General features: G+C 41.8%; 1 protein-coding gene, 1 non-coding gene and 1 pseudogene across 3 annotated transcripts; 2 read left to right on the top strand and 1 right to left on the bottom strand.

Moving 5' to 3' along the window:
- The first annotated feature begins 1,482 nt into the window (after positions 1–1,482).
- On the top strand, positions 1,483–26,633 carry NME5 (NME/NM23 family member 5). Of its 2 annotated transcripts, XM_009209182.3 has the most exons (6): positions 1,483–1,524; positions 2,033–2,206; positions 11,717–11,922; positions 12,916–13,016; positions 23,500–23,618; positions 26,435–26,633. In XM_009209182.3, exons 2-6 carry the CDS (start codon positions 2,078–2,080, stop codon positions 26,516–26,518), a joined length of 639 nt encoding a protein of 212 aa, XP_009207446.1. In that variant the 5' UTR covers positions 1,483–1,524; positions 2,033–2,077; the 3' UTR covers positions 26,519–26,633. The 2 variants fall into 2 exon arrangements, with proteins under 2 accessions (XP_009207446.1, XP_003900204.1); XM_003900155.3 differs by lacking the exon at positions 1,483–1,524 and having other exon boundaries at positions 1,713–2,206.
- Positions 18,672–18,771, top strand: LOC116275051 (annotated as a pseudogene).
- LOC116275083 lies at positions 25,495–25,601 on the bottom strand. The gene has a single exon (XR_004184050.1). It is a non-coding gene; the product is annotated as a U6 spliceosomal RNA (small nuclear RNA).
- Positions 26,634–27,156: the final 523 nt, after the last annotated feature.

Genomic DNA, 27,156 nt, shown 5'->3' with positions numbered 1-27,156 from the left:
TTTTTCTTGGTCACCTGCAGACCCATGGACTTAACTAGCCTGAAGAGAAATCTCTCTAAAGGTCGGATTCGCACCATGGCCCAATTCCAGCGAGACCTGATGCTGATGTTCCAAAATGCTGTAATGTACAATGACTCTGATCATCACGTATACCATATGGCTGTGGAGATGCGGCGAGAAGTCCTGGAGCAGATTCAGGTAGTGTATGTAGAGATCTGTAGCCTCTGGAATCTTGATTTCAGATCAAGATTCTATGAGAATAAAGGTGATTTTGAGGTGACTTTGTGTTCTCAGAGTTTACTTTTAAAGGTGATTAAGGCCCTAAAGGATTGATAATGTGCCAGCTGGTTTGGAAAACCCTGAGCCTCACAGTAAGTCCAGCTTTGAGAGTGAAGTCGTCTACGAATGCAGGCAGCAGTGAAGAGCTCTCAAGAGAGCTGAGGATAGACAAGTAATGGGAATTCCCGCTTCCAGAGCCTCAAGTCAAGGGCTAAACTTCAAAGAGGCCGGAGTCACTGTGTATTTTTTGGTTGCTTCATCTGTTGATATTAATGTATGTTCACACTTTCCCATCTTTAGGGGATAAGATATAGTAGCTAGAAGACATTTGTGGGTTTCTTTTCTGGGTAGCATCATACTTTAAAGAAAAAAGTATAGTCGAGTCTATTTGCCAAAAAAAAAACTTGCAATACTTCAGCGTTTAGGGTTCATAATAGCTTGCTATGTGTTCCTTAACCCTTTAGGTACTGAATATTTGGTTAGACAAAAGAAAAGGCTCAAGTAGTCTGGAAGGGGAACCAGCCAATCCAGTGGATGATGGAAAACCTGTTTTCTAACCTGCAGCTGCTATCCTGACTTTTTCTAGAGTTTCAACCTCTCCCCGAACTCTGACCTACAGAGGACTTCTTTGCCATGTCCCTACTTTCTTTTCAAATAAGAATAATGCCTTAACTCACAACCAACGAGTCAAAGATGCATGTGGACATAATATAAAGAAAAAAAGGGGAAGCTGAGGTTTGGGTTTATGCCATAAATGTTGCCCACATCTTTGTTCCATAGGCTTGATTTAAAGACAATTCGATTAGATATTTTACTAAGCCTTTTACTCTATAAATAAATGTCTTTACACAAACGGAATATTGCTTTTTAATGACTAGATAAGCTGAGCATAGGGGGGACAGCATCGTCCAGCGAAATGAAGGTATCTGACGTGGGTCTTCTTACATTTACCACCTGGAAAGGAATTGGGGGGGGGTTCTTATCATTTATAGAGTAGGGATAATTGCAGCATCCTTCAAACTGGCAGAAGGATGACATAAGTTATGAGTAAAATGTCAGAAAACATCTAGTGATCTAAGATTCACAAGGAGAATAAAAATGACTGGCTGGTTCCCTTTGGTTAAAACGAACGGGCCAGATGCTGCAAGGCTCCTTGCTGGGATTGGCCCTCTGCAGCCACCGTCCTCACGCTGGGGCCTCAGGTCTCCTAGCAACAAGTTGTAGCATACGAGGACGGCCGCGGAGGTGAGTACTTAAGAGTCAAATTCAGAATTTGCAGGTGCAATCCAGAAAGTCCCCGCGGACCCAGAGGCCCTGCTTTCCAATTAGGCCTGACCCTATGCACACAGAGGTCCCTGCGGGACAGGGTCGCTTCACAGAGGCAGCCGACCGAGGCTGCTCACGCCCCGCTGTAGTGGTGTGTGGTTGCCCACCAGTCACCGCCCCCTCGAGCCCCCACCACCACCCGCCCCACCGCCCTCTGCTGCCTGAGGCTGTCGCTGGTTCCATACCTTCGGTCGCCCCTTGGCCTCTGGTCCTGTGAGCCCATAGTCCTTTCCGCCTCGGTGACGGCGTGTACGAAAAGCCGAGACTCGATTTGGACATAGTAGGAATCCTATTATTGAGACCCTGTATATAGAAAAATATGGCAGTTTCTACCTTCATCAGTTAATAAAATCGAGTACCTACTATTGCTATTCTTAATCATAATTACATTGAATTTGCGATGGGGGGGAAATGCGTGTCATTGCAGTTGATACTGTTAAGAAACTCGCAATTTGTGCCCTGAAAAGCCATAATGGAGATATCAATGCCTCCACCTCAGATATATGTAGAAAAAACTCTGGCCATTATCAAACCAGATATTGTTGACAAAGAGGAGGAGATACAAGATATTATTCTCAGATCCGGATTCACCATTGTTCAGGTAACTTCTGGGTATGATTCATGCTTTTTTCCTCTCTGCCCTTAAAAAAAATGCTTATGTAAATATGCCTACCCATTTAAACCCTTAGTGTTCAGCATTAAATTTAAGTTTATTCTTCTAAGTATAAAAGTTATATGTGATAGTTTTTTGTTTTTTTTTTTTTTTTTTTTTTTTTGAGACGGAGTCTCGCTCTGTCGCCCAGGCTGGAGTGCAGTGGCGCGATCTCGGCTCACTGCAAGCTCCGCCTCCCGGGTTCACGCCATTCTCCCGCCTCAGCCTCCGAGTAGCTGGGACTACAGGCGCCCGCCACCACGCCCGGCTAGTTTTTTGTATTTTTAGTAGAGACGGGGTTTCACCATGTTAGCCAGGATGGTCTCGATCTCCTGACCTCGTGATCCACCCGCCTCGGCCTCCCAAAGTGCTGGGATTACAGGCTTGAGCCACCGCGCCCGGCCATGATAGTTTTTAAGAAGATATAAAATGAGAAATAAAATGGACTTTTCCTTCACCTGTCCTCTCCCACCCCAAGTCCCAGACTCCAGAGAGAGGCAACCTCTTAACACTTTCTGTTCTTCCAGGAGTTTTCTATGCATTTATACATATTTTCCCCCCATAAAACAGAGCAGTCCCTTTCCCTTGACCCCCTTTACAGAGTCCCTCAGATAGGATTCCAGATCAGTACATCTGAATTGATCTCACTCTTCCGAATTTCTGTGTAATATTTCCCTGTGTATTAGAACTACAATTTATTTACTTGATCCTCTATTGATGGAATTTTAGGCTATTGGTATTTTTTTCAGTTACTGCAAACATTTAATGTTTTAAGACTTACATTTGTTCTGCAATTAGTAAACATTGTCATTCTAGGGGTTTGAAAGTGAGTATAAATAGCATTGTTAAGGATAATCAAATAGAATTGAATATTTTTAATCTTCCTCTTTTATAGTTTTTTTTTTTTTTTTTTTTTTTTTTTTTGAGACAGAGTCTCCCTCTGTAGCCCAGGCTGGAGTGCAGTGGTACGATCTCAGCTCGCTGCAACCTCTGCCTCCTGGGTCCCGGTTCAAGCAATTCTCCTGCCTCAGCCTCCTGAGTAGCAGGGATTACAAGCATGCGCCACCATGCCCAGCTAATTTTTGTATTTTTAGTAGAGACAGGGTTTTACCATGTTGGCCAGGGTGGTCTTGAACTCCTGACCTCGTGATCCACCCGCCTCAGCCTTCCAAAGTGCTGGAATTACAGGTGTGAACCACTGCACCTGGCCTCTTTTATAGTATTCTTATTTGAATTTCCAATTTTTTATTTTCTCACATTTATACGTGTCATATTGCTTATTCAGTCAGTATTTTTAAAAATAAAGAGAAAATGGCCGGGTACGGTGGCTTATGCCTGTAATCCCAGCACTTTGGAAGGCCGAGGTGGGTGAATCATAAGGTCAGGAGTTTGAGACCAGCCTGGCCAATATGGTGAAACCCCCTTTCTATGAAAAATACAAAAATTAGCTGGGCATGGTGGCACGCACCTGTAGTCCCAGCTACTTGGGAAGCTGAGGCAGGAGAATCACTTGAACTCGGGAGGCGGAGGTTGCAGTGAGCCGAGATTATGCCATCGCACTCCAGCCTGGGCAATAGAGGGATATTGTCTAAAATAATAATAACAATAATAATTAATAAATAAATAAAATAAAGAGAAAATATCAATCTTCAGAAAAGACGTGGAATTTCAGTTGCGCTTCAAAGGACAGGTGGAGTCCGAGGGTAGGGATGGTACAAGAAAGTGTTAGGAAATATTTAATATAATTAAAGACTCAGGTAAAGAACTTTTTAGTAAACGTTAGGAAAACTGGTAGCCACTGAAAAAGTTGAATCAAGTATTATATACCAGGATAAACTCCAAATGAACCTGAGATCTAAATATTTAAAAAATTAAACCATGTAAGTTCAAGAAGAAAAGATAATGGATTTGTTTTGTTGTAGGAGTAGGACAGCCTTTTTTTTTTTTTTTTTTTTTTTTTGAGACGGAGTTTTTGCTCTGTAGCCCGGGCTGGAGTGCAGTGGCCGGATCTCAGCTCACTGCAAGCTCCGCCTCCCGGGTTTACGCCATTCTCCTGCCTCAGCCTCCCGAGTAGCTGGGACTACAGGCACCCGCCACCTCGCCCGGCTAGTTTTTTGTATTTTTAGTAGAGACGGGGTTTCACCATGTTAGCCAGGATGGTCTCGATCTCCTGACCTCGTGATCCACCCGTCTCGGCCTCCCAAAGTGCTGGGATTACAGGCTTGAGCCACCGCGCCCGGCCAAGACAGCCTTTTTTTATTATGACTTAAGATCTAGGAGCCATGGAAGAAAAGGTTGATAAGATCATATAAACAAGGCCAGGCACTGTGGCTCCTGCCTGTAATCCCAGCACTTCGGAAGGCCAAGGCTAGTGGAACACCTGAGGTCGAGAGTTCGAGACCAGCCTGACCAACATGGAGAAACCCTGTCTCTACTAAAAAATACAAAATTAACCAGGCATAGTGGTGCATGCCTGTAATCCCAGCTACTCAGGAGGCTGAAGCAGGAGAATCGCTTGAACCTGGGAGGTGGAGGTTGCGGTGTGCCCAGATTATGCCATTGCACTCCAGCCTGGGCAACAAGAGCGAAACTCTGTCTCAAAAATAAAAAAATAAAAAAATTTTTAGGCCGGGCGTGGTGGCTCAAGCTTGTAATCCCAGCACTTTGGGAGGCCGAGACAGGCAGATCACGAGGTCAGGAGATCGAGACCATCCTGGCTAACACAGTGAAACCCCGTCTCTACTAAAAAATACAAAAAACTAGCCGGGCGAGGTGGCGGGCACCTGTAGTCCCAGCTACTCGGGAGGCTGAGGCAGGAGAATGGCGTAAACCCGGGAGGCGGAGCTTGCAGTGAGCTGAGATCCGGCCACTGCACTCCAGCCTGGGCAACAGAGCGAGACTCCGTCTCAAAAAAAAAAAATTTTAAAAGATTATATAAACAAAAAATGTCTGCACAATGAAATAAACACCATAAGCAAAGTCAAAACAAAACAAGCTTGAGGAAAAGATTTGCCACTCATAGACGACGGACTAGTCTTCCTAATATATAAAGAGCTCCTAGAAAAAGATAAAAATAAATCAGTAGAAAAGTGGGCAGAACAGATGGATGGTCACAGAAAAAGAAAATCATTTTTAAAATGTATGAAATGATGCTCAATCTTTAGGTGGGAAAAAAAGCAAGTTAAAACTACACTGAGATTCCATTTGGCAAAAATATAAAAGTAAATGGCACAACCCCTGTCAAAGGGAATCTGGCAGTTATCGACCAATACAACAGATGGACTTACCATTTAATCCAGCAGATCTGCTGTTGGAAATCTGTCCTATAGAATTCCTTGTGCTCTTACTACCTGTCATGCGCAGAGCCTTGTTTAGTCCTGTCAGTAAGTGCCTGTATTAAGAAGAAGTGATATATATGCAGGTTATTTTTTGCGGCATTGTTTAGTTATCAACAAAAGATTGAAAATAACCCAGGTTGGGAGATTAGGAAACAGGACTAAATAAACTCTGGAGAACCCACCAAATTGCATAATGTGCAAATAATTCTAAATAGAAGAATGAGGAACCCATCTGTACTGTTATGGAAGAAAGCAAAGTGTGTAGCAAAAAGAGCAAAATAGCAAAAAAAGCAAAATCATGTGTACCAACCTTTTGTGATAGAGACAAAGTAATATATTCATGTTTGCCAATATTTGAAAAATGAAATTCTGGCGGAATAAAACAAACATTTGAAAAGGGTTACCTATTGAGGGCAAGGAAGAACTGGGTAGATTAGGACATGGATAGGAATATGATTTTTCAGTACATACTTTTTTGTATTGCTTTGAATTTTTGAATCCTGTAATTATATTACCCATTAACTTTAGAAAAAACAAATGAAGTATATGGATAAAGGTGTCCCATTTAAGTTTTTTAAAAGGCCATATTTTGGCCAGGTGTGGTGGCTCATGCCTGTAATCCCAGCACTTTGGGAGGCCAAGGTGGGTGGATCACCTGAGGTCAGGAATTCAAGACCAACCTGACCAACACGGTGAAACACCATCTCTACTAAAAATATGAAAATTACCTGGGCGTGGTGGCACGTGCCTGTAATCTCAGCTACTAGGGAGGCTAGGACAGGAGAATCGCTTCAACCTGGGAGGCGGAGGTTGCAGCGAGTCAAGATCATGCCCCTGCACTCCAGCCTGGGTGACAGAGTGAGACTCTGTCTCAAAAAAGAAAAAGAAAAAGAAAAAAAAGGTCCATATTTTAAAAAATATTTAGTGACAAACTTAATAATTAAGTGGCTAGTGTTAATTATAAATTAAAAATTAGCCGGCCATGGTGGCTCAGGCCTGTAATCCCAGCACTTTGGGAGGATGAGGCGGGTGGATCACTGAGGTCAGAAGTTCAAGACCAACCTGGCCAACGTGGTGAAACCTTCTCTCTACTAAAAATTCAAAATTAGGGCTGGGCACAGTGGCTCATGCCTGCAATCCCAGCAATTTGGGAGGCCGAGGTGGGTGGATCACCTGAGGTCAGGAGTGCGAGACCAGCCTGACCAACATGGTGAAGCCCCATTTCTATTAAAAACACAAAAATTAGCTGGGCGTGGTGGTGGGAGCATGTAATCCCAGCTACTCAGGAGGCTGAGGCAGGAGAATTGCTTGAATCCGGGAGATGGAGGTTGCAGTGAGCCAAGATTTTGCCACTGCGCTCCAGCCTGGGCAACAGAGCAAGACTCCATCTCAAAAAACAAACAAACAAAAAGTAGCTGGGTGTGGTGGTGCATGCCTGTAATCCCAGCTACTCAGGAGGCAAGGCTGGAGAATCACTTGAACCCGGGAGGTGGAAGTTGCAGTGAACTGAGATTGCCTGGGCAATGTACTGAGACCAGAAAAAACAAACAAACAAACAAAATTTAATGTAAATATATATGACACTTTCCCTGGTTAACTTTCAGAGCGAAGGCAGCTATGGTATATCCTTCATTTTTTGCTTTTATTGCGGTAAAATATACATAACATAAAATTTATCATTTTAACCATTTTTAAGTGTACATTTCAGTTGCATTAAGTACATTCACATTGTTGTACAACCATTACTACTGTCCATCTCTAGAACCTTTTCATCTTAAACTGAAACACTCTACCAAATGCTAACTCATTGCTTCCCTCTTCCCCATCCACAATAACCACTATTCTACTTGCTGTCTGTAGGAATTTGACTATTCAAGCTATCTCATTTAAGTGAAATTATGCAAGTTTTGTCCTTTGCGCTGTATGCTTTTAAAATAGGCTTGGGAGTCCATTGAACTTGAGGCTTTCCTGTCCCACCTAAGGGAAAAGCTGAAAAATGATATATCGTTTCAATAGATGGCAGTGTTGCCTTTGTTACAAACTAAGAGTTCTGTTGTGATAGTACTTGATATACTGCTCTTTGTGAAAATATTCAACCTAATTTCAGACGAGATTGGGCATGTTCAGGGTGGTATGGCTGTAGACTATCCAATATAATTTCAAAAAATTTCACCTGATCCAATTTTAAAGCAACCAATGGAATAATTGATTTAGTATCAATTTTAGTTAAAGATGAACCCTTAATTTTTAAAATTGTGCTACATTGGCCGGGCGCGGTGGCTCAAGCCTGTAATCCCAGCACTTTGGGAGGCCGAGGCGGGTGGATCACGAGGTCAGGAGATCGAGACCATCCTGGCTAACATGGTGAAACCCCGTCTCTACTAAAAATACAAAAAACTAGCCGGGCGTGGTGGCGGGCGCCTGTAGTCCCAGCTACTCGGAGGCTGAGGCGGGAGAATGGCGTGAACCCGGGAGGCGGAGCTTGCAGTGAGCCGAGATCGCGCCACTGCACTCCAGCCTGGGCGACAGAGCGAGACTCCGTCTCAAAAAAAAAAAAAAAAAAAAAAAAAAAAAAAAAAAAAATTGTGCTACATTGGCTGGCATACCTGCAGAAGATAGGTTCTCCTACTTTTTAAGGGGCAAATGGCAGATAAGGGCTTACATTTCAACAGATGAGATTTTATTTTTAAACTCAGCAAGAAAAAAAAAACACTTAACATGCGTAATCATAAATAGTTTCATGTCTTAATTTTAGATAATAGAATTGAGGGTTATGCTAAAGCAGGTGCTCTTGTAATTTCTGACATCTTTTATTTATTCACTATATGAATTTCAATTTGAGAACAAATGTCAGCACCTTTTTCATAGTAACTGGCCCTTCACTGGTGAGAATGTTACACTTGTCCAGCAGGTCCTATTCATAGCAGAGCTGCGCCACCTAGGTAAGCGTCTTGCCAAACTTCTTGCTCTGGGCAGTTTGGTCCCTTGCTACAAACCAAGCAATTTTACCAAGTTTCTGAAGCCTGCGGAAACACGGAGTTTTGGAAAGGGCTTTAAGAGGTGGGTCACTTGGTAAAATTCACACTTACTCTCAGGAAAATCTAAGACATTTTAGAAAGACAGATTTCTGCCATAATCATGGGGATTTTTAGCCTTCCCTTAGTGACATACCTCCATGTCTCATCATCCTTACTCCAGGCAGAGGTTCTTTGATTTCTACTTTGAATCCCTCTGTTATATTTTGAGCATTTTCCCTCCTGACCCACCTTTAGTGGAATTGAAAAAACAGTAGTAATACATTTTTTTTTTCTTTTGAGACCAAGTCTCACTGTGTTGCCCAGGCTGGAGTGCAATGGCATGATTTCAGTTCACTGCAACCTCTGCCTCCTGGGTTCAAGCAAGTTTCGTGCCTCAGCCTCCCGATTAGCTGAGACTACAGGTGTGCACCACCAATTTTTGTGTTTTTTGTAGAGATGGGGTTTCGCCATGTTGCCCAGACTGGTGTTGAACTCCTGGGCTCAAGCAATCTGCCTGTCTTGGTCTCCCAGATTGCTGGGATTAGAGGCATGAGCCACTGAGCCCGGCTGGCAATAATAAATAATTTTTAAAAACCTTCAAGGCTGGGCGCAGTGGCTCACGCCTTGAAAAAAGAAAAGGCACTCAAAATAGCTGCTTCTAGAGAAAGCATGATACTTTCAAATTAGACTCAGCAACCATGATTTTTTAAAACTCGATTAATTTTTATAGTCTCATTTGTGAAGGAAATAACATCTGTTTGTCCAGAATGTTTCATAGTCTTTCAGATTGAGATACATACTAGCAACTAATTTTTTTTTTTTTTAGACAGAGTCTCCTTCTGTTACCCAGGCTGGCATGCAATGGCGCTATCTCGATCTTGGCTCACCACAACTTCTGCCTCCTGGGTTCAAGCAATTCTCATGCTTCAGCCTTCTGAGTAGCTGGGATTATAGACATGCACCACCATGCCTGGCTAATTTTTTTTTTTTTTTTTTTTTTGACGGAGTTTCACTCTTGTTGCCCAGGCTGGAGTGAGGTGGCATGATCTCGGCTCACTGCAACCTCCGCCTCTCGGGTTCGAGTGATTCTCCTGCCTCAGCCTCCCAAGCAGCTGGGATTACAGGTGCCCGCCACCACGCCTGGTTAACTTTTTGTATTTTTTGTATTTTTTATTTTTTTAGTAGACACAGGATTTCATCATGTTGGCCAGGCTGGTCTTGAACTCCCGACCTCAGGTGATCCACCCGCCTCTGCCTCCCAAAGTGCTGGGATTACAGGCGTGAGCCACTGCGTCTGGCCTAATTTTTGTATTTTTAGTAGAGACAGGTTTTCACCATGTTGGCTAGGCTGGTCTCGAACTCCTGACCTCAAGTGATCCACCTGTCTCTTCTTTCTCAAAGTGCTGGGATTACAGGAATGAGCCACCACACCGGCCTGATTTTTCTTTTTTCTTTTTTTTAGGCGGAGTCTTGCTGTGTCACCCAGGCTGGAGTAGAGAGGTGCAATCTTGGCTCACTGCAACCTCTGCCTCCCGGGTTCGAGCTGTTGGCCTGCCTCAGCCTCCCGAGTAGCTAGGACTACAGGCATGTACCACCATGCCCGGCTGATTTTTATTTTTATTTTTTTTTGAGGCAGAGTTTCGCTCTTGTTGCCCAAGCTGGAGTGCAGTGACGTGATCTCGGCTCACTACAACCTCGGCGTCCCAGGTTCAAGCTGTTCTCTTGCCTCAGCCTCCCGAGTAGCTGGTATCACAGGCGCGTGCCACCACACCTGGTTAATTTTTTGTATTTTCAGTAGAGATGGCATTTCACCATGTTGGCCAAACTAGTCTCCAACTCCTCACCTCAGGTGATCCACTCATCTCGGCTTCCCAAAGTGCTGGGATTACAGGCGTGAGCTACTGCGCCCGGCCTAATTTTTGTATTTTTATTAGAGATGGGGTTTCACTATGTTGGTCAGACTGTTCTTGAACTCCTGACCTCAAGTGACCTGCCTGTCTTGGCCTCCCAGAGTGTTGGGATTACAAGCCTGAGCCACCTCGCCTGGCCTAATTTTTCTTCATGTTACAGTGAATCAAGATATTTATGACAGAACCAGAATAAAGAACACACATGTTCAAATGAAAAACTTTTTTACTGCATCATTATACTACATATTACTTTTTTTGTTAGTTTATTTGATACAGGGTCTGCTTTATCGCCCAGGCTGGAGTGCAATTGTGTTATCATGGCTCACTACCTCTAATGTAGTGGGGATTACAGGCACATACCACCATACCCGACTAATTTTAAAATTTTTCATAGAAACAATGTCTCCCTGTGTTGCTTAGGCTGCTCTCTAACTCCTGGCTGGGCTGAAGCGATCCTTCCGCCTTGGCCTCCCAAAATGCTGGGATTACAGGCATGAGGCACTATGCCTAGCTGTTATTTCTAAGTATGAGAAATAACTCATAATTTCTCATACTTAATGAGACCAGCTCCCAAAATAGTAACACAAATAGAGAAACATGAATTTGAAATATTAAGTCCAGTTTTATTAATTGAAGAGTTATTTACTTTAAGAAGGAGATGTGATAAATTTGTTACTAACAAACCATATGCTGAGGGAGGCTGCCTAACTGGAATAATTTTTCTTTGTTGCCCGGACTGGAGTGTAGTGGTGCAGTCTTGGCTCACTGCAACCTCCACCTCCCGGGTTCAGGCAATTCTGCCTCAGCCTTCTGAGTAGCTGGGACTACAGGCACATGCCACCACGCCCAGCCAATTTTTTGAATTTTAGTAGATACGGGATTTCACCATGTTGCCCAGGCTGGTCTCGAACTCCTGAGCTCAGACAATCCTCTGGCCTCGGCCTCCCAAAGTGCTAGGACTACAGGCATGAGCCTCTGCACCTGGCCATAATTTTTCTTAAGTAGGCGAAGTAATTCCTCTTACTATCTTATTTACAACATACATTTAATTATATCCTTTTCTTTCTTCATAATACAAAGATAAACCTCGAAGTTATAATCAGATTGGTACTAGTTTCAAGTTAGTAATGATTTTAATGAGCTATCATTGAACTGTCATTTTAAATGCTTTTGTTGACTTTGTGTCTTTTATAGAGAAGAAAACTACACCTCAGCCCTGAGCAATGTAGTAACTTTTATGTGGAACAGTATGGAAAAATGTTTTTCCCCAATTTAACAGCTTACATGAGTTCTGGACCACTTGTCACCATGATATTAGCTAGACATAAAGCCATCTCTTATTGGTTAGAACTTTTGGGACCAAATAATAGCTTAGTAGCGAAGGAGACACATCCAGACAGGTAATTTTCAGGGTTGGGGGGATGGCAGGGAATGGAATCCATCTGTGAAAATGAAAAAAAAAAACAAAACTAATTTCATTGTAATGGGAATTTTTGTTTTATTATTTGGAAGTTTTCCAAAATCAGCTTTTTTTGGGGGGGAGGGGGCGGGGCCTGGGGGTCCATTTTACATTTTAAAGTGTTAAATGCCTATCTTAATACTACATGCCAGAAAAAGCATCAGAGAATGTCTGATTTATAGTTGATTACCCTTATTCTCTCAACCTTTAAACTGCCACTGAAGTAGGATTTTTAGATGGAAAAATTGGGATGGTATGTTAAAATAATAATGGTAATACAGGAACAGAAATTCAAATTTTCAGCATTATTGCTAATGTATGGAAATAAGATATTGAGTTCTTGCACTTTTGAATGTGCATTGCTTTTTTACTTCTTACAAAACAACACCACGTTTTTATCCAGAGAACTCCTGTTTTCCCAGCGTATTCCTCCTGCAGACGTGAATATATTTGATCCTTATCTAGATAGATAAGCTTAAATTTAAGCTTAAATTTGACATAAATTGGCCGGGCGCAGTGGCTCAAGCCTGTAATCCCAGCACTTTGGGAGGCCGAGACGGGCGGATCACGAGGTCAGGAGATCGAGACCATCCTGGCTAACACAGTGAAACCCCGTCTCTACTAAAAATACAAAAACTTAGCCGGGCGAGGTGGCAGGCGCCTGTAGTCCCAGCTACTCGGGAGGCTGAGGCAGGAGGATGGTGTAAACCCGGGAGGCGGAGCTTGCAGTGAGCTGAGATCCAGCCACTGCACTCCAGCCTGGGTGACAAAGCGAGACTCCAACTCAAAAAAAAAAAAAAATTTGACATAAATTGTGAAGCTTTCATATGTAAGAAGTGGCAATGCTTTTGTAAAATTCTTAAGTGGAATGCATGCATATAAAGTAAGGAATAGATGTCAGACTGGATGAACATCATCTCTAACTTGTTTTTAGTCTAAGGGCAATTTATGGCACAGATGACCTAAGGAATGCACTTCATGGGAGTAATGACTTTGCTGCTGCGGAAAGAGAAATACATTTTATGTTTCCTGAAGGTGAGTTACAGATGACTAACTTGTCAACTGCATCTCCTTATTGTTTGCTTTTTCTTTTATTTTGCGGATATAGCTGGGAAGGAAGATAAAATAATTTTTTTCCAGTATATTTTGTTAGGTTTTCAAGTTGTTGTTACTTAAAAACTTGAAGCCACAAATGGAAAACTTGACATTTCCTTAACAACTAAATTGTGCCCTCTAGCGACTTTTGAGAAGTGTTTAATTTTTTTTTTATTTATCTATTTTTATTTTTATTTTTATTTATTTATTTATTTTTTTTTTTTTGAGACCGAGTCTCGCTGTGTCTCCCAGGCTGGAGTGCGGTGGCGCGATCTCGGCTCACTGCAAGCTCCGCCTCCCGGGTTCACGCCATTCTCCCGCCTCAGCCTCCGAGTAGCTGGGACTACAGGCGCCCGCCACCACGCCCGGCTAATTTTTTGTATTTTTAGTAGAGACGGGGTTTCACCGTGTTAGCCAGGATGGTCTCGATCTCCTGACCTCGTGATCCGCCCGTCTCGGCCTCCCAAAGTGCTGGGATTACAGGCTTGAGCCACCGCGCCCGGCTCTATTTTTAACATTAAAAAAAATTTAAGACAGTGTCTCACTGTCACCCAGGCTGAAGTGCAGTGGCACAGTCTTGGCTCACTGCAGCCTCAAACTCCAGGGCTCCGGTGATCCTCCCACTGTAGCCTCCCAGGTAGCTGAGACTATAGGTGTATGCCACCATGCCCAACTAATTTTCTTTTGTCTTTTGGAGAGATGGGGTCTCACCGTGTTGCCCAGGATACTCTCAAATGCCTGTGCTCAAGTAATCTGCCTGCCTTGGCCTCTCAAAGTGCTGGGATTGCAGGTGTAAGCCACCACACCCAGCCTAATTTCTTTTTTCTATCTTTTCTCTTGCATTAGACATATTCTTCTGTGTTACAGTTCTTTCTAGTTATCCTGAAAGGTTCAGTAGAGTTTGTGACACATGAGAGAAATAATCTCTCTTGGAAACTACATTTGATTTACCGTCTTCTCTAACAATTTACTGTTTGCCTAACAAAGTCTCCTGCAATTGAGAAATTAATAATTAGTCCCTTTTTTTGTTTCCTTACTGTTAGAGAAGTTGTAAGCCTTTGAGAAGTGGACATATGAGGAAGAACACTGAGGTTTTTGGTTTGTTTTTAATATTTTTAGAGCAGAAATAAAATTTGGTGATATTTGTTATGAGGAAAAAATGCAAAGCATTGAGCAAAATTTTGAATTTGTTTTAGTATGTTATTTTTCCTGTTATGACTTATTTTTCCCTAAGTCATTTAGATCTGTTCCTCAGTATTTTCCACTGGAGATTAATTCAAATAAAACTGAAAACTGTCTTGGAGATTTAAAAGTTCTTAATTTTTTTTTTTTTTGGGAGATTTCACATTTTTTTGAATAACTGATGTGATACAATAGTATCACTGTTGTTTGAATTTCTAAATTCAAAATAAATATATTTCACATTTTGAGTACTTGATCTGTTACTTTTTAGTGCCAACAGGCTTGGTAAAGGCCTGATGCTGACCTGACAATGGGCTGACAACTTTCCTCCACTGGCCTTTCAGTCATCCTCCCAAGGGAAGACCTGCTTCCCTCCTTTCTATACAGTCTGAAAAGTCCCTGATTCTTAAACAAGGAAACAAAAACTAGTTTTAAAATTGTATATTTTTTCTCAAAGCAGTCCTCCTGCCTCAGCCTCCCAAAACACTGGGATTACAAGAGTGAGCTACCGTGCCCAGCGAGAGGTCTTTTTAATGTGGTAGTACTTTATATTAGTCTTACAAGTGAATTAGACTTTTGCTTGTTAGCTTTTGTTATTTATTTATCTATTTGAGATGGAGTCTCACTCTGTCACCCAGGCTGGAGTGCAGTAGCATGGTCACAACTCATGGCAGCCTCAACCTCCTGGGCTCAAGTATCCTCCCACTTCAGCCTTCGAGTAGCTGGAACCACAGGCGCATATCACCAGCTCCAGCTAATTTTTGTATTTTCTATAGACATGAAATCTCACTATGTTGCCCAGGCTGGTCTTGAACTCCTGGGCTCAAGCAATACTGCTGCCTCTACCTCCCAAAATGTTGGGATTATAGACATGAGCCATCACGCCTGACTTCTCTCTAGCTTTTAAATAAAACAGGATAAAAATTCATTTTATCTTAAATAGAAGGTATATTTGAAAGCTCTTCTTACTCATTGGATTATATTCCTAAACTGTAATTTTCTTTCTTTTCGCTTTTTTTTTTTTTTTGGAGATAGAATCTCACTCTGTTGCCCAGACCAGAGTGCAGTGGCACAATCACAGCTCACCGCAGCCTTGGCCTTGCAGACTCAAGTAATCTTCCCACCTCAGCCTTTGGAGTAGCTGGAACCACAGGCATGCACCACCACACCCGGCTAGTTTTTCAAGTTTTTTGTAGAAACAGAGTTTTGCCATGTTGCCCAGGCCAGTCTGGAACTGTTGGGCTCAAGCGATACTCCCGCCTGCCTTCCAAACTGTTGGGATTACAGGCGTGAGCCACTGTGCCCAGCCAACTGTTATTTTCAGTTGCCTTTGATTTTACTCATTAAATTAATCCTCTAGGCATGAGTTTAGAGATCTAGTTAGACATTTGAGAAGCAGCAAGTTGTAGGATAAATATAAAATCATTAATTACTTAGCACATTGCAGATCTTTTGCTGTGAAGTTCTTTGGAGCAAGTACTGAGAGTTTGCGGTATGAGCGTCCTCTTACTTAGCAGTCGATCAACAACTATGTGCAAAACTTTATACGACAATTCACTCAAGCAAGTTATCAAGATATTCAAAGACATGTTCTTAACCCTTGAAAAAAGTAATGCTGGCTGGACGCAGTGGCTCACACCTGTAATCACAGCATTTTGGGAGGCTAAGGCAGATGGATCACTTGAAGTTAGGGGTTCGAGACCAGCCTGGCCAGTGTGGTAAAACCCTGTCTCTACTAAAAATACAAAATTAGCCAGGCATAGTGGTGGATGCTTGTAATCCCAGCTACTCAGAAGGTTGAGGCAGGAGAATTGCTTGAACCTGGGAGGCAGAGGCTGCAGTGAGCCGAGATTGCACCACTGTACTCCAGCCTGGGTGACAGAATGAGACTGTCTCAAAAGAAAAGAAAAGAAAAAAGTAAAGCTCTCTTCTTTCCCTTTTTTCTGGGGGGTGGTCACAGGGTCTTTCCATGTCACTCCAGATGGAGTGCAATGGTGCGATCATAGCTCACTACAACCTTAAACCTCCTGAGTAGCTGGGAATACAGGTGTGTACCACCACGCTCAGCTAATTTTTTAATGTTTTTGTAGAGATGGGGGTCTCACTACATTACCCAGACTGGTCTCCTTTCCCTTTTAATAGAAATGGCTAATTCAAAGTTTTGCTATATTCCATTTCTTCAACACATTTATTAAGTTGCCTACTATTTGCCATAAATGCAAAGATGAATAAGAAGATATCCCTGCTATCAAAATGATTATATTTGAAAATAAATATACAGGCTGGGTGTGGTGGCTCACACCTGTGATTCCAACACTTCGTGAGGCTGAGGTGGGAGAATCTCTTGAGTCCAGGAGTTGGAGACCAGCCTGGGCAACATAGCAAGATCTCATCTCTACAAAAAATAAAAAATTAGCTGGGCATGGTGGCCCATGTCTATAATCCCAGCTACTCTGGAGGCTGAGGTGGGAGGATCACTGGAGCCTAGGAAGTTAAGGCTGTGTGAGCTGTGATGGCACCAGAGTGCTCCAGCCTGGACAACAGAGTGAGACCCTATCTCAAACAAACAAACAAACAAATAAATAAAACAAGGATGACAGAAAACTTAAAAAACTTAAAGTTCATCCATGTAAGAAACATGAAAACACTGTTTTTATTCTCTCATTAATTTATTCAGCCCTAGCCTGGCATGATGGCTCATGCTTGTAATCCCAACACTTTGGGAGGCAGAGGCAGGAGGATTGCTTGAGCCCAGAAGTTTGAGAGCAGCCTGGGCAATATGGCAAGACCCTGTTTCTACCAAAAATATGAAAAATTAGCTGGGGGTGGTGGTGCACACCTGTGGTCCCAGCTACTTGGGAGGCTGAGGTGGGAGATTTACTTGAGCCCAGCAGGTTGAGGCTGCAGTGAACTGCATTTCCACTGCTGTACTTCAGCCTGGGTGACAGAGTGAGATCCTCTCAATAAATAAATAAATGAATAATTCACTAATGAAATTAAGAAAACAATTCCAGGGAAGAAAATATTTGCAAACCATATATCTGATAAGGGGTTAATGTCTAAAATATATAAGGAACTCTTACACATCAGTATCCAAAAAACCCCTAAATAACCCATTTAAAAAAATGGGCAAAGGACTTGAATAAACATTTTTCTAAAGAAGACATACAAATAACCAACAAGTATATTGGTTTTTTGGAAAAGGTGCTCAAGGCCATGTGTGGTGGCTCACGCCTGTAATCCCAGCACTTTGGGAGGCCGAGGCTGGCAGATCACCTGAGGTCAGGAGTTCAAGACCAGCCTGGTCAACAAAGTGAAACCCCGTCTCTACTAAAAAAAATACAAAAAATTAGCTGGGCGTGGTGACACATGCCTATAATCCCAGCTACTCAGGAGGCTGAGGCAGGAGAACTGCCTGAACCCAAGAGGTGGAGATTGCAGTGAGCCAAGATTGCGCCATTGCACCGCAGCCTGGGCAACAACAAGAACGAGACTCCATCTCAAAAAAAAAAAAAAAAAAGAGGTGCTCAAAATCACTAATCATCAGGGAAATACAGATCAAAACCACGGTGAGATATCACCTCACACATTAGGATGGCTGTTATCAAAAGAAAGAAAAGGTAAATATTGGCAAGCATATAGAGAAATTGGAACGCTTGTACACATTTGGTGGGGATTTAAAATGGTGCCACCACTGTGGAAGACAGTATGGAAGTTCCTCAAGAAACTAAAACTGTTACATGATCTAACAATCTCACTGCTGGATCTATATATCTGAAAGAATTGAATCAGGATCTTGAAGAGATACCTGCACCAGTGAACCACAATAATGTTCATTGCTGCATTATTCACAATAACCAAGATATGGAATCAACCTAAGTGTCCATCAGTGGGTTAATGGATAAAGAAAATGTGGTATATATATACAGCGTAATACTATTCAGCCTTAAAAAGAAAGAGATTCTGTCATTTTTGACAACATGGATGAACTTAGAGGACATTATATTCAGTGAAATAAGTCAGGCACAGAAAGACAAATACCACATGATCTTACTTATATGTGGAATCTAAAAAAAAGTTGAACTCGGAGCGTAGAATGGTGGCCACCAGGAGCTTGTAAGAGAGAGTAGGGGATGGAAATGTTGATCAAAGGATACTTATTGCTACGATAGTAGGAATAAGTTCAAGAGATCTAGTATAACAACATGGTGACTATAGTCAATAATATATTGTGTTGTTGAAAATTGCTAAAACAGTAGATTTTAAGTGTTCTCACCACAAAAAAAGACAAGTATTTGAGGTAATGCATATGTTAATTAGCCTGATTTAGTCTTTCCATAGTGTTTACATATTTCAAAACAACATGTACACAATAAATATATACAATATTTTTTATCTATTAAAAAATTTGTTGTGCTCACTTCAGCACATACACTAAAATTGGAATGATACAGAGAAGATTAGCATGGCCCCTGTGCAAGGATGACATGCTTTTAAAATAAAAAAAAATTTTAAGTACACTTATAAGTTAAAAAAATTTGGGGGGCCAGGGGCGGTGGCTCACGCCTGTAATCCCAGCACTTTGGGAGCCTGACATGGGCAGATCACTTGAGGTCAGGAGTTCGAGACCAGACTAGCCAACATAGTGAAACCCCATCTCTACTAAAAATAAAAAAAATTAGCCTGGCGTAGTGGCATGCATCTGTAATCCCAGCTACTCAGGAGGCTGAGGCAGGAGAATTGCTTGAACCCGGAAGGCAGAGGTTGCAGTGAACTGAGATCACACCACTGCACTCCAGCCTGGGCAACACAGCAAGACCATGTCTCAAAAAAAAAATATTAAAAAGATTTTTGTTTAATGATTAGTACCTGATGAATTAGCATAATGAACTTTATATAATATATGAATAAAACATTTGCCCATGTTGAGAAAAAATTTGTATACATTAATTTTGTGCAATTTTATGTACCTCAATAATACTTCAATAAAGCTGTAAAAAGGAAAATTCCATTCACAATGGCATTAAAAATAATATAATATTTAGGCATAATTTTTTTTTTTTTTTAAGAGACAAGAGTTTCTCTCTTGTCACCCAGGCTGGAGTGCAGTGGCCCAATCTCGGCTCACTGCAGCCTCTGCCTCCTGGGTTCAAGCGATTCTCCTGCTTCAGCCTCCTGAGTAGCTGGGATTATAGGCGCCCACCACTACGCCTGGCTAATTTTTTGTATTTTTAGTAGAGATAGGGTTTCGCCACGTTGGGTGGGCTGGTCTCAAACTCCTGACCTCAGGTGATCCACCTGCCTTGGCCTCCCAAAGTGCTGGGATTTCAGGTATGAGCCACCGCGCCCAGCCACATTTAGGCATAAATTTAACGAAAGTGCAATTCTTGTACACTGAAAACAAAAAACATTGCTGAGAGAAATTTTTAAATATCTAAATAAATAGATATTCCATATTCATGGATTGGAATACTCAGTATTGTTAAGATGGCAATTCTTTCTAAATTAATGAACAGTTTTGGGTTGGATGCAGTGGCTATGCCTGTAATCTCAACACTTTGGGAGGCTGAGACAGGAGGATTGCTTGAGTCTAGGAGTAGGAGACCAGCCTGGGCAATGAAGTGAGACCTCATCTTTACAAGAAAAAGAAAAAAAATTAAAGAAAATTTTAATGTAATCCTCATCAAAGTCCCTGCATACTTTTATGTAGAAATTGACAAACTGAGTTTAAAATTTAGTAAAATTGCAAAGAACTCAATTTTGGAAAAGAAGAACAAAGTTGGAAGACTTCCACTATCTGATTTTGAAACTTACTACAAAGCCACAATTATAAGGCAGTGTGGCAGTGACATAAAGATACATATATAGATTATTGGAACAGAATTGAGAATCTAGAAATAAACTTTTACACTTATGGTCAATTCACTTTCAACAAAGGTGCCTAGACAATTCCGTGAGAAAAGGATGGTCTTGCCAATACAGTCCCCAACTTACCATGGTTCAAGTTACAGCTTTTTGACTTTACTATGGTGCTTTCAGCTGTGTACATTAATGGTGAATATCCATACAACCATTCTATTTTTGTTTTGTTTTTTTTTTTGAGACAGGGTCTCTCTCTGTCACCCAGGCTGAAGTGCAGTGGTGCCCACTGCAGCCTGAACTCGTGGGCTCAAGCATTCTCCCACTTCAGCCTCCTGAGTAGCCGAGACTACAGGCATAGACCACTGTGCCTGGCTACTTTTTGAATTTTTTTGTTGTAGAAAGGAGGTCTCGCCATATTGCCCAGGCTGGTATTGAACTCTTGGCCTCAAGAGATCCTCCCCCCAAAAAGATAAATATATATATATATTTTTGTATATATCTTTATATATGCATCTGAAAAACACTGAATATAAATAAATATATATATATATTTTAATTTACATATGCACCTGTAAATCCAGCTATTCAGGAGGCTGAGGTGGAAGGATTGCTTAAGAGATATATATATATATATATTTTTTTTTTTTTTTTTTTTTTTAAGAGACAGAGTTTTGCTTTGTTGCCCAGGTGGTCTCAAACTCATGGCTTCAGGTACTCCTCCTGCCTCAGCCTCCCAAGGAGCTAGGACTACAGGTGTGAACCACTGTGCCCAGCTCATAATATATGTATATTATATAGAAAATATTGGGCCGGGCGCAGTGGCTCAGGGCCGGGCGCGGTGGCTTACTCCTGTAATCCCAGCACTTTGGGAGGCCGAGGCGGGCGGATCACAAGGTCAGGAGATCGAGACCACGGTGAAACCCCGTCTCTACTAAAAATACAAAAAATTAGCCAGGCGCGGTGGCAGGCGCCTGTAGTCCCAGCTACTCGGGAGGCTGAGGCGGGAGAATGGTGTGAACCTGGGAGGCGGAGCTTGTAGTGAGCCGAGACCGTGCCACTGCACTCCAGCCTGGGCGACAGAGCAAGACTCCATCTCAAAAAAAAAAAAAGAAAGTGTTATTTATATAAAATTTGCTTTGTATTAGATGATTTTGCCCAACTGTAGGCTAATGTAAGTGTTCTGAGCACATTTAAGGTAGGCTATGCTATGCTATGATGTTCAATAGGCTAGGTGTATTAAATGTGTTTTTGACTTAATGATATTTTCAACTTATGATGGATTTATTGGGATGTAACCCATGTAAGTTGAGGAAAATCTGTATATGGTGCTAGGACGTAGGACAGCATGATAGTCACATAAAAACAAGAAGAACTTAGACCCTTGTTTCATAGCCTACACAAAAATTAACTCAAAATGGCTCACAGACTTCAATGTAAAAACATCTAAAAGAAAACCGGAGAAAATCTTTGTAACTGGAGTTGGACAAAGAGTTCTTAAAATGACATCAAAAGCAAAATCCATAAAAGAAAATATTGATAAATTGGACTAAATCAAATTAAAAGCTTTTGTGCTTCAAAAGACATCATTAAGAATATGAAAAGAGGCCAGGCACGATGGCTAATGCCTGTAATCCCAGGACTTTGAGAGGCTGAGGCGGGCGGATCATGAGGTCAGGAGATCAAGACCATCCTGGCTAAAACAGTGAAACCCAGTCTGTAACTAAAAAATACAAAAAATTGCCGGGCACGGTGGCTCACGCCTGTAATCCCAGCACTTTGGGAGACTGAGGTGGGCGGATCACGAGGTCAGAAGATCGAGACCATCCTGGTTAGCATGGTGAAACCCCGTCTTTACTAAAAATACAAAAAATTAGTCGGGCGTGGTGGTAGGCACCTGTAATCCCAGCTGCTCGGGAGGCTGAGGCAGGAGAATGGCGTGAACCCGGGAGGCAGAGCTTGCAGTGAGCTGAGATCACTGCACTACAGCCTGGCGACAGAGCAAGACTCTGTCTCAAAAAAAAAAAAAAGAATTTGAAGAGCTGGGAGCAGTGGTTTGCACCTGTAAATCCAGCTATTCAGGAGGCTGAGGTGGAAGGATTGCTTGAGGCCGGGAGTTTGAGACCAGCCTGAGGGACATAGTGAGTGACACCCTGTCTCTGAAAACTTAAAGAAAAAAAAAGCTGGGTGTGGTGGCACACACTTGCAGGCCCAGCTACTTGGAAGGCTGAGGCCAGAGGATGCTTCAGCCCAGGAGTTTGAGGCTGCAGTGAGCTGTGCTCATACCACCACACTCCAGACTGGGCAACAGAACAAGACCCTGTGTCTTAAAAAAAAAAAAAAAAAGTTAAATTTTTAAAAATATGAAAAGATAGGTAGGCAACAGACTGGGAAAAAATATTGGCAAATAATATACCACATAAAGGAATAAAGAACTTGTAACTAGAATATATAAAGAACTCCTATGTCTAAATAATAAGAGGAACATCCCAACTGAAAACTGAGGCTGGTTCTACTCAGGAGGCTGAGGCAGGAGAATTGCTGGAGCCCGGGAGATGGAGTTGCAATGAACTGAGATCGTGCCACTGCACTCCAGCCTGGGTGACAAGAGTGAAACTGTCTCAAAGAAAAAAAGAAAAGAAACAGAAAACAGGCTGGTTGCAGTGGCTTATGCCTGTAATCTTAGCACTTCGGGAGGCTGAGACAGGCAGATCATTTGACGTCAGGAGTTCAAGGCCAACCTGGCCAACATGGTGAAACCCTGTCTCTACTAAAAATACAGAAATTAGGGCCTAGCACGGTGTCCCATGCCTGCAATCCTAGCACTTTGGGAGGCTGAGGTGGGCGGTTTACCTTAGGTCAGGAGTTCTAGACCAACCTGGGCAACATGGTAAAACCCTGTCTCTACTCAATGTACAAAAATTAGCCAGGCATAGTGGCACACACCTGTAATCCCAGCTACTTAGGAGGCTGAGGCAGGAGAATCACTTGAACTTAGGAGGCGGAGGTTGCAGTGAGCTGAGATCATGCCACTGCATTCCAGCCTGGACAACAGAGTGAGACTCTGTCTCAAAAAATTAAAAATAAATAAATAAATAAATAAATAAATAAAATAAAAATACAAAAGTTAGCAGGGTGTGGTGACGCAGACCTGTAGTCCCAGCTGCTCGGAAGGCTGAGGTGGGAGAATCGCTTGAACCCAGGAGGAGGTTGCAGTGATCTGAGATTGCATCACTGCACTCCAGCCTGGGCAACAGAGTGAGACTCCATCTCAAAAAATATATATAAAAAAGAGAAATGTTCTTTAAAAAGACCCTTTTTAATGATTGTATAGTATTTAATCATTATGTTTGCTTCAATGAGAATACATTTGTATTTGCAGTGATCGTTGAGCCCATTCCAATTGGACAAGCTGCTAAGGACTATTTAAATTTACATATAATGCCAACTTTGCTTGAAGGACTCACAGAGCTTTGTAAGCAAAAACCAGCAGATCCTTTGGTAAGAAATATTTTTATTCACACTTAAAAATATTGTCACCAGGCACGGTGGCTCACTTTTGGTAAGAAATATTTTTATTCACACTTAAAAATATTGTCACCAGGCACGGTGGCTCACACCTGTAATCCCAGCACTTTGGGAGGCCCAGGCAGGCGGATCCCAAGGTCAGGAGTTTGAGATCAGCCTGATCAACGTGGTGAAACCCCGTCTCTACTAAAAGTACAAAAATTGGCTGGGCGTGGTGGTGCGTGCCTGTAATCCCAGCTACTCAGGAGACTGAGGCAGGAGAATCACTTGAACCTGGGAGGCAGAGGTTGCAGAGAGCCAAGATTGTGCCACTGCACTCCAACCTGGGCGACAGTGCGAGACTCCATCCCAAAAAAAAGATTGTCTATAAATTGTCTATAGTTTTCATGTTTAAGACATTGTGTCCTTTGAAATACTGCAAATATTGAGAACCGTTTTTAAACAAACATTTCTAGAAGGTATTTTATATACATTTTGGATATTATGTATAATTATTGATTACTTATTTTCTTGCTGTGTTTATTTATTATTATGATTATTATTTGAGACAGAGGAGTCTCACTCTGTCGCCCAGGCTGGAATGCAGTGGCGCGATCTGGGCTCACTGCAACCTCCGCCTCCCAGGTTCAAGCAATTCTCCTGCCTCAGCCTCCCGAGTAGCTTGGATTACAGGTGTGCGCCACCACGCCTGGCTAATTTTTGTATTTTTGGTAGAGACGACGTTTCTCCATGTTGGCCAGGCTGGTCTCGAACTCCTGACCTCATGTGATCCGCCTGCCTTGGCCTCCCAAAGTGCTAGGATTACAGGCGTGAGCCGCCACGCCTGGCCTGTCTTTCTTTTTTTTTGTAGCCATCCTGCTAGATAACACAAAGTGGTTTCTCATGGTGGTTTTGATCAGCATTTCCCTAATGACTAATGTTGAGCATCTTTTCATGAGCTTGTTGGCCATTTGTATACCTTCTTTGAAGAAATGTCTATTCAAATTCAAGTCCTTTACCGGTTTTTAAACTGGGTTGTCTTTTTGTTGAGTTAAAGTTCTTTATATTTCTAGATATTAAACCCTTATTAGATATATGATTTGCAAATATTGTCTTCCATTTTGTAGGTTGTCTTTTCACTTGCTTGATAATGTCCTTTAATGTATAAACATTTTTCATTTGATGAAATCCAATTTATTTATTTTTTTCTTTTATTTCTTGTGCTTTTGGTGTCATGTCTAAGAATCCATTGTGAAATCCAAAGCCAAGGTCATGAAAATTTTCCCCTATGTTTTATGTTTTCTTTTAAGATTTTTTTCTTTTTTCTTTCCTTTTTTTTTTTTTTTTTTGAGACATTTGAGTCTTTGTTGCCCATGCTGGAGTCCAGTGGCGCAATCTTGGCTCACTTCAACCTCTGCCTCCTGGGTTCAAGTGATTCTTGTGCACCAGCCTCCCAAGTAGCTGGGACCACAGGAGCACACTACCACACCCAGCTAATTTTTAAAATTTTTTGTAGAGATAGGGTCTCCCTATGTTGCCCAGGCTGGTCTTGAACTCCCGGTCTCAAGTGATCTTTCTACCTTGGCCTCCAAAAGTGTTGAGATTACAGGTGTGAGTCACTGCACCTGGCCTCTTTTAAGATGTTTATTGTTTTAGCTCTTATATTTAGGTCATTGGTCCATTGTGAGTTCATTTTTGTATATGATGTGGTATAGGGGTCCAACTTTATTCATTTGCATGTGGAAATCCAATTGTCCTAGTACCATCTGTTGAAGAGACTGTTCTTTCTCCATGAATGGACTTGGTACCATTGTCAAAAATTTGTTGACCATAGATGACTGGGTTTATTCCTGGATTCTCATTCTTTTTTAAAAATATGAAATGCTTCATAAATTGTGCATCATCCTTGCACAGGGCCATGCTAATAACCTCTCTGTATCATTCCAGTTTTGGTATATGTGCTGCCGAAGAGAGCACTGGATTCTTAGGTCTATTCTATTGGTCTACATGTCTGGCATAAGGATGTCATTACCACACTGTGCTGACTACTGCAGCTTTGTAGAAGGTTTTGAAATTGAGAGTACAAGTCAGTCCTCCAACTTTGTTCTTTTTCATGATTGTTTTGGCTCCTCAGAACCCCTTGCAATTTCATATGAATTTGAGGATTGGCTTTCCATTTCTGCAAAAAAAGCTTGTTGGACATTTGGCAAGAGCTGCATTGGATCTGTAGATTGCTTTGGGTAGTATTGACATCTTGCCAATATCAAGTCTTCCTATCCGTGAAAAATAATGTCTCCTCATTTATTTAGGTATTCTTCAATTTCTTCTAGCAATGTTTTACAATTCTTAATGTATAAGCCTTTCACTTCTTGGGTTAAATTTATCCCTTGGCATGTTATTTGTCTATTGTATGCTACAATAGCTATATGCTATTGTAAATGAAAGTGATTTAAAAATTTTTTTTGAACTGTCATTGCTGATGTATAGAAATACAATTGATTTTTGTGTATTGATCTTATAACCTACATCTTTGCTGAATTTATTAGCTCTAGTGGCTTCCTTGTAAATTCCTTAGGATTTTCCACATATAGGTTTATGCCGTCTGTGAATAGAGATAGTTTTACTTCTTTCTTTCCAGTTTGGATCTATTCTTGACAATCTTGCATAATGTAAATCCAAATGTTTCCATTTTTAATGGTCATTTTCTTAAAGTGATTTTGAAAACTGTTTAAGTTTCCAGTTGATATAGTATATATTGAAAGGAAATATGTAACTGTTTTTTAACTTAAGGTTTTTTTTTTTCCCCATAGATTTGGCTAGCTGATTGGCTGCTGAAAAATAATCCTAACAAACCCAAACTTTGTCACCATCCAATTGTAGAAGAACCTTATTAAAAAAATCCTCGAAAGAACAAATCATGAACTATCTTATTGTAAAAGGCTGTATTTCTATTGTTTGAAAAAATTATTTCTAGGGTTTAAGTAACTACAAGTAAAATAAATTTATTTCCTAAAAATAAGTGTTAAAGGAATAACTATTCTATGAAGCAGATAACATTAAGGTAAAGTATGTTTTTTTTTTTTTTTTTTTTTGAGACGGAGTCTCGCTCTGTCACCCAGGCTGGAGTGCAGTGACCGGATCTCGGCTCACGGCAAGCTCCGCCTCCCGAGTTCACGCCATTCTCCTGCCTCAGCCTCCCGAGTAGCTGGGACTACAGGCGCCCGCCACCTCGCCCAGCTAGTTTTTTTTTTTTTTTTGCATTTTTTTAGTAGAGACGGGGTTTCACCGTGTTCGCCAGGATGGTCTCGATCTCCTGACCTCGTGATCCGCCCATCTCGGCCTCCCAAAGTGCTGGGATTACAGGCTTGAGCCACCGCACCCGGCCTAAAGTATGATTTTAACAGTGATGTGGGGCCGGGGGCAGTGGTTCACACCTGTAATCCTAGCACTTTGGGAGGCCGAGGTGGGTGGATCGTGAGGTCAGGCGATCGAGACCATGGTGAAACCCTGTCTCTACTAAAACTACAAAAAA

The sequence above is a fragment of the Papio anubis genome, chromosome 5 (assembly GCF_008728515.1).
Source record: "Papio anubis isolate 15944 chromosome 5, Panubis1.0, whole genome shotgun sequence".
NCBI classification, from domain to species: Eukaryota; Metazoa; Chordata; class Mammalia; order Primates; family Cercopithecidae; genus Papio; species Papio anubis.
Note: the sequence above shows the minus strand (reverse complement) of the source record. Positions and strands in the feature narration are given on the sequence as shown.